This window comes from Mytilus californianus, unplaced genomic scaffold (genome assembly GCF_021869535.1).
Source record: "Mytilus californianus isolate M0D057914Y unplaced genomic scaffold, xbMytCali1.0.p SCAF_1, whole genome shotgun sequence".
NCBI classification, from domain to species: domain Eukaryota; kingdom Metazoa; phylum Mollusca; class Bivalvia; order Mytilida; family Mytilidae; genus Mytilus; species Mytilus californianus.
In genome coordinates this window covers 12,611,931-12,631,730 of record NW_026262581.1, presented here as the reverse complement: position 1 = coordinate 12,631,730, position 19,800 = coordinate 12,611,931, and the positions used below count along the sequence as shown (strand labels likewise).

At 30.8% G+C, this 19,800-nt stretch overlaps 1 protein-coding gene across 1 annotated transcript; it reads left to right on the top strand.

Annotated features, from left to right (window-relative positions):
* The first annotated feature begins 70 nt into the window (after window positions 1–70).
* On the top strand, window positions 71–18,400 carry LOC127704159 (methyl-CpG-binding domain protein 4-like). Its single transcript, XM_052208095.1, has 8 exons — window positions 71–136; window positions 1,905–2,327; window positions 2,810–2,935; window positions 7,637–9,018; window positions 11,256–11,459; window positions 12,076–12,225; window positions 14,324–14,427; window positions 15,928–18,400. Exons 1-8 carry the CDS (start codon window positions 87–89, stop codon window positions 16,003–16,005), a joined length of 2,517 nt encoding a protein of 838 aa, XP_052064055.1. The 5' UTR covers window positions 71–86; the 3' UTR covers window positions 16,006–18,400.
* Window positions 18,401–19,800: the final 1,400 nt, after the last annotated feature.

The following is a 19,800-nucleotide window of genomic DNA, read 5'->3' as shown; positions in this document are numbered from 1 at the left end:
AACTTATGAAAGGGCACTTGTTCATTCTGTTCGCTTCGTTTGTTAAAATTTGTAAATTTAGCTAACCCAATATATGGACAACAAACATGGAAAACGACGAACCTCATGAGCAATTGTTTGTTGCAATGCAACCATCGTTAGTTTTTCAATGATAAATTTGAAATAACTTACATAGTAAACGTCAGGAAAATTTGACCATTTCAGAAAAACATTGCACTATGAGTCAGATGAATGGAATACATTATGTTACATGTTAAGAAAGTCTGACTGAAAACCTAAAATATTATTAAACTAAAAGTAAAGATTATGGACAACAATAAGGAACTATCAGTATTTTAAAGCTGTCTTGTTACTTATTTTGTATATTCCTCCAGTGATTTGGACCAATACCCAATGATCTTCATACATAATATACCTAGTATTGTGTACAAATTAAAAACTTTACATAGAATTTTAAAATATATGCTCTGCATGGATCATTGAAGAAGTTTTGCCAATACTATTAGTAGACAGTTGAGATAAGAAATAATCTTGGTTCAAACGATTTGTACAAATTTTCAAGGTGCTCTAAACATCTAGGTTACTGATTAGTAAAATATGCTATCTAATATAAGATCCAAACTTGTAATATTATCATAAATAAAATGCTGGCCGCTAATTTTGTTTGTCCATTAAATATTTAATTTTAACCGTTGGAACAGACTTATCAGCTGAGGGAACTTGAGAGTATTATACAGCGCTTAAAATTTTTCTGTTATACCTTTTATGATAAATATTCAAGATGTTCAAAGGATTGAAATTTTTTAGAATTAATGCATACTCAAGAAATTAGGGTTTCCTTCGGCAATTGAAAAGGGCAAGGTAATCTTTAATCTGAGTGCAATCTTAGCGTTTTCTCATCAGTTGGCAATGTCTTTCTTCTTATAACTTTTACAAAAATATTCTCTGAAACTACTAGGCATTGGAAGATAAATTGACAAAAATCATCCTTTGGGTATCTAGTTTAATGTTAACTGCCTACGAACACGGCTACCAAGGCTAAACAAGAACATAGGGGTAAAATAAAAGTATCATGAGTATTGTCTATTATCTTGTAAACCTTCAATAGGAATTGTTTTAAAGTTTCTGTCTTGATTTGTTGACAATGTAGAGGTTGTTGTGATTTTGTCACTAATTTTTGCTCAATACTTCTCTTAGTTAAATTGCAGATCATTAAAATATTAATAGGCATAATGATATTCAAATTCAATATTATAATAATACATGCACATTTGTTAGAAAAAAATGTAAGAAGTGAAAAAAAAAAACAACCAAAGGACCACAATACACCACAATTAAACATGTCTTTGTGGTGTTTGAGTTAAGTTTCTACATGCATCTCATTGACCATGTTGCCACTCCTCATAATTTTTATTTATATTGAAAATAAATTATTTGCTTCAACTAAAAAAATGCTTAAACTTTTAAATTCCCCTTCATACAGTAAAATTGTAAGACTACACATATTTATCATGTTTATTGGCCTGGATGAACTTTCAGATTTTCTATTGAAAATTGAAGAAAATGGAAACTTAGCTGTCAGTGATAATTAACATGTTTAAAGCATACTAATTATTGGTGATTAAGCCAAGTATTCAAGACTGGTGTGTTTAAACAAAAAGATTAAAAATAAAACATATCACAGCACTTGAACATGTTGAAACTGGAAATTGTTAATAATAAACATCTTATCACTATCTATTTCCATTACTATAGACATCACAGACAACACAGACCCAGACCTTCCTATACAAATTTGGTTCATCATGTCATATTTTTCTATGAATGAAATTATCACATTATCTGAGTTCAAACTCTTGTTTAGTTGAAGGTTTTAGTTACACTTTCTAATTTACTACTTTTAGTGGATTTTTGCCTCTAATTGCTGACTCAGAATTACAAGATATTAACGACGAAGAAGATGATGATGATGACGACGATACTGTGTCAGATGAGGATACGAACATATCAAGTGGTCATGTGACATTTGAAGAAGAAATGGAATATCAGATTGATGAGGATCCTGACGATAACCAGGAAAGAAGGTCAGACAATGACAGTCCAGCTCCGGATAGTTTGTCAATTGATTTCAGTACAAGATGGACAGCTATTCCTGGAGAAGAAGCTGTTGGTTTTACTACACAGGAGAGGGAACCAGATGAGGAGGAGGAGGATGGTGATGAGGCAGATAATGCTCCCGGAGACACAGCAGAATCACATGTTAATGATCATGCATATGCAGATCCGGGAGACGTTGTGGAAATACAAGCACCACCTGAACAAATAAGGTATTGCATAAACTTCAGATTAGATAAATCCTATTACACCCTGAACAGATAAGGTATTTCATAGACTAGCTATTACAGTTTAAGGAAATTTAATAGCCAAAAAGCTAATTTGTTAATCCTGGGTTTTGATCGAAACCAAGGGGGTAAGCTCACTGCCTCAAAGTATTGACTAAGGTTACTGTACATTTGACGTGAAAAAATTCAGACACATACACGCACACTGCTTATATTATAATTGCATACATGGCATAAGATACATGTCAACTTTTCAATTAATTTCAAATTTTTAAGTTGTGAATAATGTTTTAGTGTTACATTGTATGTTGTGAAAGATTATTCAAATGTAAATAAGGTAGAAATTATCTTATTATAGTTTTTTTATATCATGTATATATAGCCATAATCACAAACAAGATATATTTTTTTGTGTAGATTATTACCAGCCATAGAAATGTAAGCTATGTATCATGTGAATTTTGTAGATCTGATCACACATATGACATATCCCCAATGTTACATGACAAGAATTTACCAGATGGCTGGACTAGAAGCGTGGTTCAAAGATTAGCTGGTAAATCAGCAGGAAAATATGATGTATACTTATACAGGTAATTTTATAAACAGAAGGTCTGAGTTGATGTAATGATTATTTAGAATAGATAGGAGTTTAAGATGAGAACAGACTTTAATACATGGCAGTTGTTTTCTCATAGTCCATTTCTATGTATGTTGGCGTTTGTTTTTGTAGCAGTTCAGTGTTTCTGTTGTTCCATTTTTTTTCTCTTATAGTTGATGTGTTTCCCTCAGTTTTGGTTTGTGACCAGGATTTGTTTCAGTTAAATCGATTTATGACTATTGAACAGTGGTATACTACTATTGCCTTTATTTAAATTTGATTTGAGGGGTTATGGAACAGATAAGGCCAACCTTAAAAATATGTTTGTTTGCAGTTTTCCGACTGTACCTTCAGACTGAAGGGTCGGTAGGTAGGAAAAATATTTTATTTTATCAGCCAAAATGAAGTTTAAACAAGCAGTTACACAAACCAAGTTTCTTGTGAAGAAATTTCTTTTAAAACAACAAACACTGAAAACCAACATGAAATGAACAGGCATTTTCAGATAAAAACTTTTCAACCAAAATTGAAACTATAACATGGTGTGATTATCCAATTTATGACATTATTGAATATTAGTACTGGAACACTTATAAGATCTTATAAACAAAGAATGACTAGAATTGTTTTAAAGAAATTGTTCACTGACATATGCTTCTTTACTAGAAAGTTTTCATGAGTAGAGTATTTTCATTAGGAAAATGTAGATATCAAAGATTCATAAGACAATGTAAGAGTGTTGTTATCAATAAAAAAATTAACCATTGAACATGTTGAATCTTTCTCAATTAAAAAAAAAGGAAACTTGAAAAAATATATTGCCATTTGACTGTTTTCATAGATCTAACAATATTTAATTATATGTAATAAGCATGATAAGGTTATATTTTGAAAGATATGTTGATGTGATCAGGCTTTAATTAAAACCAAAAAAAATCTTAAGACTTCAGGGTGAAATCAATAGCACCCCTTTAAAAGTAAATGGTCTGTACTGAAATGTTTTGACTGCATAAAAAATTGGCAGCATAGCTCCTAAGGATATGTTTTAATTCAATTCACACAAGCCACACTGTTTGAGTATATTTAATATTGTAAGAGGGAGAAGAATTTCAATGAGTGGGGTAGCTCCCCTTATCCTAAAGGAGCATACTCATTGCAATAGAAGATAGATTTAACATAGAGAAAGTATATTTATTTTTACAAGCCAACCATTAATTTTCTTTACATCTTTGTGTAGTTTCTGTGGCTTCTTATAGATTTGGCATTGCCTATCGATTATAAATTTCAAATGCGCACTTCCTGGCGTGTTTACAGGTATCCATGAAGTCATGGAGAAGTGGTTTCACCCTTGTTTTCTTCAAAACGTTTTATAGAAACTATGGCATACTTCAGCATGTTCAGGCTGCTGTCAAATTGTTTAACCACGGATATTGGTTCCATAAAGTCAGGCTCAAGAGATTCTGTACCCGATCTGTTTGAGATGGAAATGGTTATCGTGTCGGTTTTATGAATATCCGCTGCATCATGCGTTCTCAAATCGTCAATGATATCCGTCTGAATCTGTATAAACAGTTTACTATTAAACTTTTTTGGTTGTTATTTGTTTTAAAATTGACAGAAAACGACAGCGCAAAGTACTCCTCCGTGTCTTCATCGATACCTGTAAACAATTTCCATGTGTAGCCTGGCATCCTGAACCAATCTAATACTTCGTCGATAGGTCTACTGTCAAGCAGTTGGCCAGAATCCCAGGCTATCTCCATGTGCTTTATTATTAAACGGTCCCATGTACGCTTGACAAGAAGGTAAGAAAAACCGAACTTGAAACGTGTAATCGACCCAGACTTTAAATCAATTCCGGAAACGACCAGAAGTTCCGGATTGGGTCAATAGAAAAATAAAAATAATTTCTTCAAATTAAAAGCAATAAAATTTTCACAGTCGGGCGGATTTTCGAGGGTCGGTCGGTAAACTGCAAACAAACAATATTTTAATTTAAGCCTAAAATGTGTCCATTGAAAGCAGTTAGGAGTCAAAGTGGAAAATGGACTTCTATAATTGTTAAATACTTTTTACACATTGTGACTTGGATGGAGAGTTGTCTCATTGGCACTCATACCACATCTTCTTATTTCTATTCAAACTGAATAGTGGAGATATATGGTAGATGTACACTATACATCACATGATATACAATGATATGACCATAAGTCAAAGTCTTCTGTCATAAAAAAAATAATTGCTATACTTTCTGAAAGTTACATATATCTGTTTGGATATACATTTTGTAATATTTAAACAAAGATAAGATTGCTAAGAAGCTTAAGTGTCAACTCTAAGGAAATTCTTGGGAATCTCCCATATTTTTCGCTAAAATTTGGATAATTCCTGCAGAAGACAATTCTGACAAAAGCAAGGGGTCAAATTTCTAAATTTGGAAAAAACACCTGATTTTCCTCACTTTTATCAAAATTTACCTATAGTTAGTTGTTAGATAAATAAAGATTGACAAATTATTGTTAAAACATTGTGTGTTTACACAATATTCATTTGAATGTTCTTTTTAAGAATTCATTAAGCATTGATAATTTTACTGCAAAAGTATGATAAAAAATGTCATGGAAATCTGTTCTAAAGGTAAGATCCCACTGAAAATTTTAAGGAGATCAACAACTTTTGAGGTTTAAAAAAACAAACCTGATGAAGTAGATTGTTGTTTGTCTGAATTTTTCTTATTTGATTTTCCACCAGTTGGAACCAGCCTAAATCATAATCGTCCTTAGCTAAGTTAGGAGTGAATGTACAATATTGAAATAAGTAGGATTTAATAATGTCCCCATGACATTTTTTCATACTAAATACTGTCCATGGACAATATTTACTTAATTTACGATATGTTCCTTATGTCGTAACTACAATACCCTTCCCTGACACGAATGTGACCTACCGAATTAGACTATTTACCGGATTTGTAATAACATAAGCAACGCGACAGGTGCCACACGTGGAGCAGGATCAGCTTACCCTTCCGGAGCACCTGAGATCACCCCCCTTTTTGGTGGGGTTCGTGTTGCTTAGTCTTTAGTTTTCTATGTTGTGTCATCTGTACTATTATTTGTCTGTTTGTCTTTTTATTTTTGGCCATGGCGTTGTCAGTTTGTTATCGATCTGTGAGTTTGACTGTCCCTCTGGTATCTTTTGTCCTTCTTTTAATGTGTCCCAGATACAATTTAGCTATGAAAAAATGTCCCAAGCTATGAAAAAGTGTCCATGCTATCACTGAACACTTTTTATTATTAAATTATGTCCTTGAGTAATATTTACTTTTAAGGTGTCCTGGACAATCCTTGAACAGTAAATGTGATAATGTAGGATTTAATAATGTCCCCCATGAAATAATGTTTAACTCCCATCGCATTCTTTTGTGCCTGTACCTAATCCAGCAATCTTGACTGTTTCATACTGATTGTAGATTTTGAGATTTTTGATTTATCACAATAAACCAAAAGTTTGTCTATACTTTCTTTGGCCTTCTTGTCCTTATAAATATAATATAACTCCTCCAATTTGATTTTATAATTTTGACATTTTCTTTGAACTCTCCGGGTATTTCTTTGAACTTAGATAGTTGTAAATTTGTCGGTATTCACTTCCATTCATTTTTATACCCCACGCAACGAGTTGCGGAGGGTATAATGTTTTTGACCCGTCCGTCCGTCAGTCCATCAGTCCGTCAGTCCTGTTTCTTGTCATCACAACTCCTCTCAAACCACACAACAGAATTTCACGAAACCTTTTTAGATAATAAGGACATACTATGTAGTTGTGCATATCGACAGGAAATTACGATTCAATTCTTTTTCTAGGAGTTACGCCCCTTTGAACTTATTTACTTTAATGTACTACTGCAACAGTTTGTCATCGCAACTCCTCTCAAACCACACAACAGAATCTCATGAAACCTTTCAGATAATAAGGAAATACTACGTAGATGTGCATATCGACAGGAAATTACGATTCAATTTTTTTTCCAGGAGTTACGCCCCTTTGAACTTATTTGCCCAATATACTATTGCAACCTTTTGTCATCGCAACTCCTCTCAAACCACACAACAGAATTTCATGAAACTGTGTAGATAATAAGGACATACTATGTAGATGTGCATATTGACAGGAAATTATGATTCAATTTTTTTTTCTGATACAATTTTTTTTTCTTACACTTATTTTATTTCTCCAATGACAATGTGGGGACGTGGGGTATGTGAGCGCGCTCACTAAGGTTCTTTAATTTATGTTTAAATTTATCTATTTCTAATACATCTTTCTTAATTAATTAAAATTCAATTATAATATAACATTTTGATGACCTTTGTAATCCTTCCCTTGAAGGACATAATTTAATAAAAATTGCTATGAAATATTGTTCTGTGGGAGGATATTATTTCATAACCATTGCTGTAACATTCTGTCAACTTAAGAGACAAAATTGCATGACAATGGACATTATTTAATACTTTAATTCTGTGAAAAACTGTCCAGGTTGACACTTTTTCACAGGACACTATTATGTCTTACACTTACATTATTTACAAAGATTTGTCCTATTAGTTAAAAGTCTTATCATCAGCTCCAAAGGAAAGAAACATCATCAGCTCTGTATCTATAATCATGATCAATATTTTATTTGCAGTCCAAATGGAAAAAAATTTCGTTCAAAGACAGAGTTGGCTGTATACTTCAGAGATAGTAATATAAAAGACTTAATCGCTGAAGATTTTGATTTCACAGTGCGTGGCAAACATCATAGTGCAAATCAAGGTGGTGTGAACCGTAAACGGAAATCAACAGCTGTAGAGCATGAAAAGCCTGTAAAAACTCCCAAAATTCAAAAGACAAAAGCAACTCCAAAATCTCAAGAAAAGAAAAAGAAGGTTAAAGAAAAGGAGAAAAAACAAACTCCTAAGAAAAAAATAGAAAGTGATGAGGATAAAAAAGCCTCTACTTCCCCTCAAAAGAAACCAATAAATTCAGGTAAATCTTTATCTCAAAAACTTGTCATAAAAATGGCTTTTTCTGGATCTAAAGAGCGAGCATCAAATAAATCTAAGAATTCAAAAGCTATGAAAAAAGGATCAAAGCTGAAGTCTCCAAAGCAGCCAGTAAAGAAAAAATCAAGTCCAACAAAAAAGATTAATAATGAAAGTGAAGAACTGATGGATGAAGAAAATGAAACATCGGACAGTGAAGATAGGTCAAATGACACTGAGGATGAAAAAGGTGTATCAAATGGGGAGGAAGGATCTCATAGTTCTAATGTATTCGATCTATTGAACGGACTTTCATCTGATTCGGGTATTGTTGACAATAGTGATACAAGTGATGACAAAACGTCTAAAAGGAAAAACTCTGGTTCTAGTGCTATAAATATTACAGAGACAAAGAAAAAAATACAAAGAAGTAGATCTAAAGAACCAGATGTTAATGTGGTACCCGAAACAGTCATTCATTCACCGTCCGGGAGGGCAAGAAGAAGGACAACTTCTAGAGACAATATTTTTGGTGATGATTTTATAACACCGCCAGCACCTAGAAGTCGGCGGAAAAGTAGGTCAAAAGAAGAAAATGACTCTTCAAGTTCAATTGTTTCAAACAAAATGACAGTAATTAAGGAAAAGAATGAAACTGTTAATTCAGAAACTGCTATTTCACAACCTGTTATTTCACAAACTGCTAATTCAGAAACTTCAGCAAACTCTTCGCCTTCTAAAAGAAGGAAAAGTTCAGACAAAACAAGTGCTAATGAATCTTCACCTAGGAATTTTAAACTTTCCATTCAAAATGTAGAAAGAGAAAATGAGAAATTATTGAAAGTTTCTCCTTTTAAAAAATCACTGTTGTCCAGCAAATTGAGCAATGCAACTAGTCCTAAAGATAATGGTATTGCCAGTTCATCGTCAACATCATCATCATTTTCATCACATAAATCGCCAATTAAAAGCCCACAACCAGCAGCAACTGAATCAGCAACTAAACCAGAAGAGGAGACAAATGTTGAAGAAGATAATAGCACAGGTAAACAATCTTGTAAAATAGTCTGATTATATTTTTATAGAACAAATTGCCTTTGAATTAAAATCATTTTAGAGGTGTAGAAATATTATTTTGGTTTTCCCGCATATATATAATGGAAAAAAGAAAGGGCATCCTCTGAAAAAGGATTTTTTACTCAAGAATCACAATATTTATATATGTGGTGATGAGGCAACTATCCATTACAGACCAATGGATAAAGATGTAAACAAAAGTGTATATATGAGGCTCTGGATGGGGGTCCTTCATTTATGTATTCTTTAATTTTTAGGCCATTTTTTCCCTATTCTTTATATTTTTTGCACATTATTCTCTATTCTTTATATTTTAGCACCCCATTATTCTCTATTCTTTTTTTTCCATTTTCTCTATTCTGTATATTTTTTGCCCTTTATCCTGCACATTTTGCCCATTATTCTTTATTCTGTAAACCCCATCTAGACCCTCATATATATGTACTTTATTCATTTGAAGAAGTCATTTACCTCTAGCCTTTGTTAGTCTTGTATTATTTTTAATTTTAGTTTCTTGTGTACAATTTGGAGTTTAGTATGGCGTTCATTATCACTGAACTAGTATATATATTTGTTTAGGGGCCAGCTGAAGGACGCCTCCGGGTGCGGGAATTTCTCGCTGCATTGAAGACCTGTTAGTGACCTTCTGCTGTTGTCTGTTCTATGGTCGGGTTGTTGTCTCTTTGACACATTCCCCATTTCCATTCTCAATTTTAATTTTACATACATCATGTACATTAGATATTGACAATAAAAAGAAGATATGATAATATCACTATTCTAATCGCTTTAATTTGAATATGAAAAAGTATTATGGATCTATCAAAAAACATTCTTTTGGTGTTCACTAGACAGTAGTTATGAGTATTGATTGTTTATATTGCTATCTTGCATATACCCGTATATAGTTTAGGTCTTCAAATTTCTTGCATTTAAGGAAAGCCTGCATTTGAGATCTTGTCATTACTTTATTAGTCCCCTACTGACGAAGTCGAAGGGGACTATAGGTTTACACTCCATCCGTCCGTCTGTCCATCCGTCAGTCCGGCAAATCAGCTTTCCTCACTTTTTTTCTTCGTTCTTGAAGATATTGATTTGATATTTGGTATATAGTTTTATCATGACAAGTTATAGATCAAATTCGAATTTTGTTCCGGTCTGATGATTTAGTCCAGAGTTATGGACCATAACTCTGGACCATATCTAATGTTAGAGTACTATGTTAAACCATATTTCTGTACAAAGGGAGATAACTCATTTTTAAAAAGACCTTCTTTGTTAAATTATTTGAAGAATTTTTTGGCAGTTTTGTTTGTTATTTAGTATAAACTAATTTTCTGAATGCTATATATATATAAAAAAAAATTATGAAGAGAAATCCTTTAATTAGATAATAATCTATTTTTATTAATGTATATATTTCAATACATTACATTGTGTAGATAAAAGTTGTTGACATTTTATAGATAAGTTACAAATCTATATTAGTTTGTGACAAATGAAAGAAAAAAAATATTTGAAACTATTAATTATATTTGATTATAATTTGAAAATAGATATACACTGTATTACATCATATCTAATTTTTTAAATTCATGCTTATAAGATATTGATTGATAATTGGTATATATATAGTTTTATCATGAAAAGTTACAGATCAAGTTCAAAGTTTTGTTTCGGTCTAATAATTTTGTGCAGAGTTATGGTCCTTGGACTTGAAAAATTCATGTATATAATCAGTTTTCCACACTGTTTTCAGTCATGCTTGAAGATATTGACATGATATTTACTTTTTGTTTACACCATGACAAGTTATAGAACAAGTTAGCATTTTGTTCCAGTATAATGAATTTTTATCCGGTAGGGGACTATGTATTGCCATGCAATACTCTCAGAATGCTTGTTATTTACACATTTTCATTAAGACCCATAGGCCATATTTTGTATTTCACAGAACATAGAAACCTTTCTAATTTAATGATTTTCAGATAAGTCTTTCTCTTTCAAGAGTTAAAGTCCTTAATTTATAACAACCCATGTATCAATTAATAAGCCAAAAAGACTGGAATCTGCATTTAATAATAATTCAGAGAATTTTAAATCTAATGAAAAATGCAAATCAATTGAAATAGTTGGGATAAATATTGTATGGACTTTTTGTGTTACATGTAACTAAAAGAAAAACATTAACCTTCTTCATTATAGAACAGGAAGCAGAATTTAAGCCAACTGAAAACGATGAAATCATGAGTAAATACTTTGCAAGTGGCAGGTTTATGCCAAGACCAGAATTACATCGAGATGTTAAATGGACACCACCAAAATCTCCATTTAACTTGGTACAAGAGAGCCTTTATCATGATCCGTGGAAACTTCTTATAGGGACCATATTTCTTAATAGAACTACAGGTATTTTATTTATTTGTATGTCTAAAAAGATTACTAAGCATCTTTCCATTACTTCATTCAGATTGTCCTCAACGATTTCTGTTTTTGTTTCTTTTTTTATGTTCACAGTATTGAAAGAATATTTTAATTTTGGCAAAAAACGAATGACTTTGGCACATAAATGTCATCATAGATTTGCTTTCAAAACTCAACAGATACAAGGTACAACTCTGAGCTTTTCAGATTATCAAGTCAGCTGATTGTTAAAATTTATTGCCTCCAGGCCACAAACTTAAACATTCAAACAATACAAAAATGTTTTTCAAGAAACCATGTCTAATGGATGGGATAAAATGAGACATAATGATATACAGTGCTAATGTAATATCATTGGCCTATCATAAATCTGGTAAGTCTTGGTATTTAGATTAAAAATTTGTTTCCAATAGATATCTGTTGTTATTTTAAAAGCATGATACAATGTATAGTCAAAATAAAGCCTTTAATAAGATTCTAACATAATGCAGTTTTATTTAATTTAGACACTATGCTTTAAAAGTTGAAATTTTTAAATTGTTATTGCATATAATTGATATGACAATATGGTACACTTATTAGATATGATTGAATATTTCAGGCACGGCAGCTATTCCTTTATTATGGAAGTTCTTCAACAAATGGTCAAACCCTGATGAAGCAAGGAGAGCTGACCCAGCAGCAGTAGCTAAACTTCTGACACCACTTGGTCTGCATAATAAAAGGGCTCAAATCATAATCAGGTTTTCAGGTACTAAAACATCATTGTATATATTTTTTTTCCATAAAGAAGAATGAAATTTGATTTCATCCCCATTTCATGACATGCTAAAGACAAATGGACAAATATTGGTAAATTTAGCTTCAGATTTTATTTGTATTAATTTTTAAAAATTTTAAAGTGATACATAGAAATTTTATAATATTTAAGATTGCAAATATGAACTTCTTGGATTTATCAGTAAGATACATGTTGAAGAAATTTCTGGTCTATACATGTCATAGAATTTTAAATGTAAAACAAGGAATTATCTGAATCTGGAATAATGCATGCATGGCTAAGGGGGGTTAGTTAGTTCATACTGAAATATCAGTAAAAGTAACTTGAACCTTAGCCATGCCCACTAAAAGTGGGTTAGTTTTCATCATACATTTTTTATCAATTTTCAAGAATTCAAATTCAATATTCCAATAATCCCTTCTTGTAATGAGATTTGAATTTTCAAATGTATTGGCAACCACTGTCATCATTCGAGCTATCTTATAGCAATCAGTTTGTTATTTTCTAGTATTAAAATTAAGTGGCAATTACTAATTTCATCTTCCAGTCTAACAGTTCAAAAGAATCATTATTTCAAAGTTCAGTCTCACAATATCAAGGCAGTCAATATTTATTTTCAGTCCTCCTGTTTCATTGAAATTATTATCATCAGCGTTTTTTTATCTCCAATTTCACCAGATATCGTTTTCCTTTGCTCTGCTCAAGTTAAAGTATTATTAAAATACTGTTAACAGTAATAAAAACTTATTGCAGTGTACCAATACAGATTTAATAAAAATCTGTAATAACAATAAGAGTACATGTAGAAGTATTGTAAAACAGTGAAAATAAATAATAGCATTACATGCTGTTACAGACAAAACAATGAAAGTTGGATCCCACAAAAATTAGTATATTTACAGTGTAAAATCAAATATTGATGATTTAAGTAGTATTTCATATAATATCCTCATTTATATAATATAACCAGTATGATAATTATCTAATTTATATACTGTGGATTGCTTTATGTTTTGTTGTTACCCATTATTGCAGGTTGAGAAAAACATTGTATTTACTGTGGATTCATTTATTTTCGTGGCTACCAATTTTCGTGGATTGAGGAATGCCTGTATTTTCGTGGATATTTGATTTCATGGTTTTGCCAAAGTCTGCATACAAACCTATAGAAAATATGCAATTCGTTGAACATTTAAGTTTGTGGTACATCTGTACCTACAAATCAACGTAAATTGGTATACAAGGAATAATAATGAATCCACAGTACATGGATACTTGTTTAATACAAATTCTACATGTAGTCTATTGGAAAACTTTTTTGTTTAACACTTGAATTCTTGGTTCACCTTTACCAACACAATCCCCAAATATAAGTATCCCAGGTATAATTTCCACAGTAGTATGTACGATAATTATGTTTACCTGCATCACCAAAGGCGGAGGCAGGTTAAGTAAGTCGGAACCACTTGACTCCGTCCGTACGTTTGTCTGTCCTTTCGATAAAAAACTTTCATCATTGTTTTCTTGGCTTCTATGTAAGGGAATGATTTAATATTTGGTCTGCAACTTGATAATGTTGTTTTGTAGCGAGTAGTCAATTTGATTGCTGATATGTTGAAATTTTACAACACACTCATTAATATTGTACATGGAAACTTTTCGTCAAATTCTTCCTGGCTCCAATTGAAGTGAATGATTTTAATATTTGGTCTGGAAATGATTAGTTATGCTCCGGTATACATGTTACCTCAATCAATTGCATGCAGCAATGCAGGTCCATACCCACTTTGGGTCTTGTTCAGAATTTAAAGCACATATTTACATATTCTCTACCATACTATTGTTTTGAATGCCTATTTGCAATGTTATTTATCACCTTAGCTGTGTAAAATGAAAGCTTGATGGTTGATCTTGTTAATCTGGGTCGATAAAGCATAGGAATATACCATGTAATGTAAAATTATTACGCTTCTAACATAAAGATTCCAAGAAAAAACATTTACATTTTTAGCACTTTAATACTTTAGTAATGTGAAGTCATTCAACACATTCTCATATACATTTCTAGATGAGTATTTATGTAAAGACTGGAAGTATCCAGAGGAGTTACATGGTATTGGGAAGTATGGAAATGATTCTTATAGAATATTTTGTGTTAAAGAATGGAAGCAGGTAAATTGTTTAAAACTGGTATTTCTTTACTAAAACTGGTATTTCTACTAATACTGCTATATCTTTACTAAATTGGTATCTTTACTAAAACTGGTATTTCTTTACTTAAACTGGTATTTTTTTACTAAAACTGGTATTTCTTTTCTAAAACTGGTAATTCTTTCCTAAAACTCAGATTCATTTGCTAAAACTGGTATTTCTTTACTAAAAGTGGTATGCCTTTACAGTCAGTCAATAGTCTGATAAAATGTTGTATGTAATTGGTTAAGAAGGTCATCAATTAAGATATCCAGGTCATAATCAATATAAAACAGGAAACATCTATAATGTTTAGAAATTAAACCATAAGCTGTTTCTATTTTGCCTCTTTTTCTCTTTTGGAATAAACATGATTGTATAATGAAATAAAAAGTTTCGCAGCACGGCACCAAAAAATAAATGGCAAAAGAATTATTGCAAGTTGTTGATTATTCACAAATATATACATATTTTAGTGCCAGTCTTTGTAAGCATCAGGCAATTTTGAAAAAATTCAAAACATGGCAGAAAAAAAAAACCCACCGACCTAACCATCCTATTTTGAAGTTACCCTCACCTTGAGTTAGAAATGGTAGGTCTTTCATTTCTGCGTGTCTGGTAACTTAAGAAATCTCTAGATAACTTTGGGTAAGAATGATAGCAAATTACGGAGTTAGCTCCCCTTAATTGTTAATTTCTAGTGCATTTAACCATATTATATCTTGAATTACCAGAACAGGTAAAGGAAACGCATGTTATATACGTGCACCATTATACATTCTGAACATAAATTAATGTCAACTTGAGTGGGTTTTTGTTTGTCATGTTTTCACCTCTGCCTGATTCTTAGGCAGATTGGCACTTAAATGCTAATGAAAATTGTGATTTGGAATTTCAATTTTATTTTGTTGGAAAGGTGTGTGGTTTATATTGTTTTAATGCACTATTTAAACATTTCTTCAATTTCATGGCCTATTCAATAAAGTGTTGCCCCCTCTTTCAGTTTCTTCAAATTTTTGCCTTAGTGAAACAAAAATTTTGGATTCCTGTCTGACATTTGTGCTGATCTGAGTTTTTTTCATCATATTAACATCAAAATTTACTTGTTGAGAATAAAAAAATTATGTTTGAAAATGATTTCAAAATCTACTTGATGTGAATTAAGAAAGTCAAGATTGAAAATTATTACAAAAGGTTTTTGCAGTCAGAACGAAAATATATAAATATCAATTAAATAATTAAGGTAGAGTAAAATTATTTGTTACATTTCCAGAAAATAAACTTTCAGAGATCTTAGGACACACAGTTATAGATGTGGTTTAAATTATAGAAATTTGTAAATAGTGCATGAAACAAACAAAAGCCACACCACTCCCTTTCCCCTTCCCCCAAAAACAAAAACAAGTTGTTCTGGTTCATCCTTTTATATGTTATTGAAGTATTTCTTAGCCATTAAAATTTCTAATTTTTGTTATTTTTTAGGTACAGCCTAGAGACCATAAACTGAATGACTATCATAACTGGTTGTGGAAAAATTACAAAACTTTGAGTTTAGATTAAATAGAATAATCTTCATATTGAATGATAAATGAAATACAATTTTATTACGGTACATTTTGTACTTTGAAGAAATTTTTACTTATATTTTTCCTGTTTTGTTATTATGGTGTTTTTAACTTTATTTTAAATCATTGTTTTTATGACTATTTTATTTATTTTTTTAATTTATTTTAAAATTGAATTTCATTCTTTTGCTGAAAGGCATGGTGGTGCATTTTTATTTTTTGTCCAATTTATGCAAATGTTAATCCAAAAAACCAACTACCAAAAGAACACATTGGTCATTTTTCAATATGACTTCTTTTTCAGAAAAACAATTGGCTTGTACATCACATTTTGATCGATTTTGTTTTACTGTTTTCTTTGTATCATATTATGAAAAAGCATTTTTTCGACAGTCCATTGGACTTTTGCCATTGGAATATCTTTAGTAAAAAATGCATAAACTTCACAACTAAAGCTCATTTATTATTTTCAAAAAGAAGATCATCACACCTTCATTTTTGTATAAAATTCATAGACAAAAAAAAGATCAACTATTCATTTGTACAAAGTCCATAAAAGAAAACTTGAATCAATTTAGTCAGAATTGGTATGGATTTTATAGTGATATTGATTTTGTTAATATTCTATCTCCACAGTAACTTTGTAAATAGTTTTGTACTGTAAATACATATACATGCGGATAGAGATTTTACTGTAGTGATAAATTTAAATGTCTTTCTAGATTTTGAACACAATGCCTGTTGGATTACAAATTTATGGATGTGAGGAAATTTTGTTGTTTGGTTAATTTGGTTTTAAGATAGAGATATTGCAATGTTTATGAATTATTATTTGACCTGTCATAGATAAAAGGGATGAAAATCTATTGGAAAGTAAAAAATGTTTCAGTAATTGCTTTGGTTTGTAAGAAGGAGCTTAGTTAAATTTTGGATCATATGAAAAAGAGAATTTTATCACACACACACACACATACTTAGTGATCATGGCTGATTGAGTTCTTCTGTGATAAGGGAATCCAATATGTCTGAAGATGTCATGTTTTGTTAAGCCTGGTTTTTCCAACATAGTATGTTTTAGAGTTAAGAATAAAGTCATTACTGGCATCAGAGTTTTCCATTTATTTTTATCCTGAAGAGTTTAGGTTAATTAGGATAGACATTTCTCTATGTAAACAACAAATGGATTGATATATGTGGTGTGAGTTTATAGAAATGTTTTTGTATGTAATCCAAGAATGATGATATGTTACTGATGAGTAAAAATTGTAAGAATTTGTAACTTTGTTGCCATTTTCAAATTGAATATATTTTATGACTGCCTGCCCAGTGCCTGGATTATTAATGGAAGAGAAAGGATATGTTGTATCAGTTTGACACAAAATGCACTACGCACATAACAAAAGTGCTAAGGAACAGCACTTTATTGCTGTTCTACAACAAAGTCACAGTGAGGCCTATTATTAATGCTATTTCATTCCCTGACTGAATTATGCACCTTTGAATAACCTTACAACTACGTGAACTGCTAGGATGGTTTTAATAGACATTTCATCCTATTATTTTATTAAATTTTTATTTGTTCCTTGTTATCTGTGGTATGGAAAGATAAAAGTGCTTTTGAAATTCTTTTTATTTTTTGTTTATGTATACATTTAAATTTAAAAGAATGAAATTGACATTTCAACATGTAACATGTCTCTTTTTCATAAACTTATTACAAATGAGCCATGTAAGGAAATTGCAATCTGTCATTTTTATGGTTTTCTTCATTTCATTTATTTCGTGGTCATGAGAAATTAAAAAATATATATCTGAAATAATTGAAAATATCAAACTTCAAGATACATCATACAATGTTTAAATTTATGAGTTATAGTAAAAAAAATAGACTTATAGCAGAGATATCAACTGGGGACTTTTATAGATTACTATAGGGTATGTGTTTTGCTCATTGTTGAAAGCCTTAGGGCAACTTGTAGTTTTTTAACATCCTAGTCGGTTGGCCTCTGTTTGATAGTTGTCTCCTTGGCCATCACACCACATATCCTTATTTCTATACTGATATGTTCTTTTAAAACAAATATTTGTAATATTATTAGAATTGGTGATATGATGTAATGGATATGTTAAAATGTTGTGAAAGGTAAGAAATTTCAATAATGAAAATGGAGTATTTACAAAAATGATTAGATTTTTAAGAAAATTCCTGTTTGTTCTATAAATCATGTTAAGTTTCACCATTACGCAGTTTTATCATTGAATATGTAAATACGATTTTCAGCATGTTGACCATGTATATACTATTTAACAACCATCTATTAATATTTTTATTATTTTATCATATCAGTGTATATAAATTTCATTGATTAATAAATTTAAATGGTAGAAAATTATTGTTTATTTACTTTCCCAAACAAGTGAAGAGTATTATTGATGGCATAAATTTGTCGCATTTTTCTATTTTTGAAAAGGAAATAATTGTTTGATAATTATTATTTCAATAAAGAATTGACATTTTCCCAGATGTTTGTTTCAAAAATGATAAAGAGTAAAAAAAATAATTTTTGAATAAATTAATAGGGCTCAGTAGCCCACTGCCCTAAATTTGGACCCAGAAAACAGTAGATGAGTCTTAAAAAGAGGCAGAAGACACCAAAGGAGACATTAGATTATACTAAGTCGAGGAATAATTAACCTTACAATGCCAAAATATCATGAAAAAAACAAACAAAATCCACAAACACAACATCACTTAACTTGTAAATTTTTACCATTACAGTAAAAAGATGATATTGAAATGTGTGCTTGTGAATACTCATCCTGCTCAGACTTCCAACTAATAATGAATTTACAAAAATATTTCATCAGGTATGCTTAAAGGGGCATTAGCTACGAGATATAAAAAAAAATTAAAATATTATTTTATTTGTTCAATCATTAATGAAAGTGAAATAGTGAAATGATAATTCGCTTTTAGCAGCCAGATTGGTTCAATTTTGTCAAAATAAGCTAAGAAATATTGCTGATGAATTATTCACTTGCAAGTGAATAATTTGACCTCATTGAATCCGTATTCATGTGACCTTCAATTTAACCCCTTAGCCAGAGATGGGTTACACATGAATTAGGCGTGTTCAGTTATTAAAAGGAAAAGAAAATGTCAACATTGAAAGTGAAACAAGTGTAAACCATTTGATTGACTTGATTCGATCCACAAAAACTCATTCTTATACAGGTAAAAATGATGATTAACATATATTTTTAACCTATAATATGAAATCAAACAGATCTAGAAAAATCCAATTGCACGAATTTCGCTATCTATTTATATCTATATGTTTATATCGGGTTATATTACCATCGGCAGTCTTCGGAAGTCGCATCGATGGTTAATTAGATGGCGTCTAGACTAAAATACACACGAAATACTAATACATATTACCGAGCCCATGCATTGTAAACTGTTTGTTTTAGACTTTTTTTATGATTTAGATATACGTTTTAGTATGTTATAAATCAAATATGAGTCAAATCGGTGAACATGAATTTGACAGCTAATGCCCCTTTAAGGATATTTTGTACTTTGTAAATTGCCAGCAATCCTTATATTTCACACATCAAATATACTTTGCAAAACGTTTTCATAATTTTGTTATTTCTTTTATATTTTTCAGTAATTCATTTCTTCATATAAATTTCATATAAAAATGCAAGAAGAATAAAAGGGTTTAGATGCTTGTATCTAAAAAAAACAGTCACCAAGGGATATCTGTATTTTCAATGATTTGAT

What these genes read in the sequence shown, in the direction of transcription:
- LOC127704159 (XM_052208095.1), top strand. Translation starts at nt 87, where the DNA reads ATGGAAAACGACGAACCTCATGAGCAATTGTTTGTTGCAATGCAACCA. An exon ending in TATGATGTATACTTATACAG is followed by an intron (nt 2,936 to 7,636) that starts GTAATTTTATAA and finishes TTTTATTTGCAG; the next exon opens with TCCAAATGGAAAAAAATTTC. An exon ending in AATCATAATCAGGTTTTCAG is followed by an intron (nt 12,226 to 14,323) that starts GTACTAAAACAT and finishes ATACATTTCTAG; the next exon opens with ATGAGTATTTATGTAAAGAC.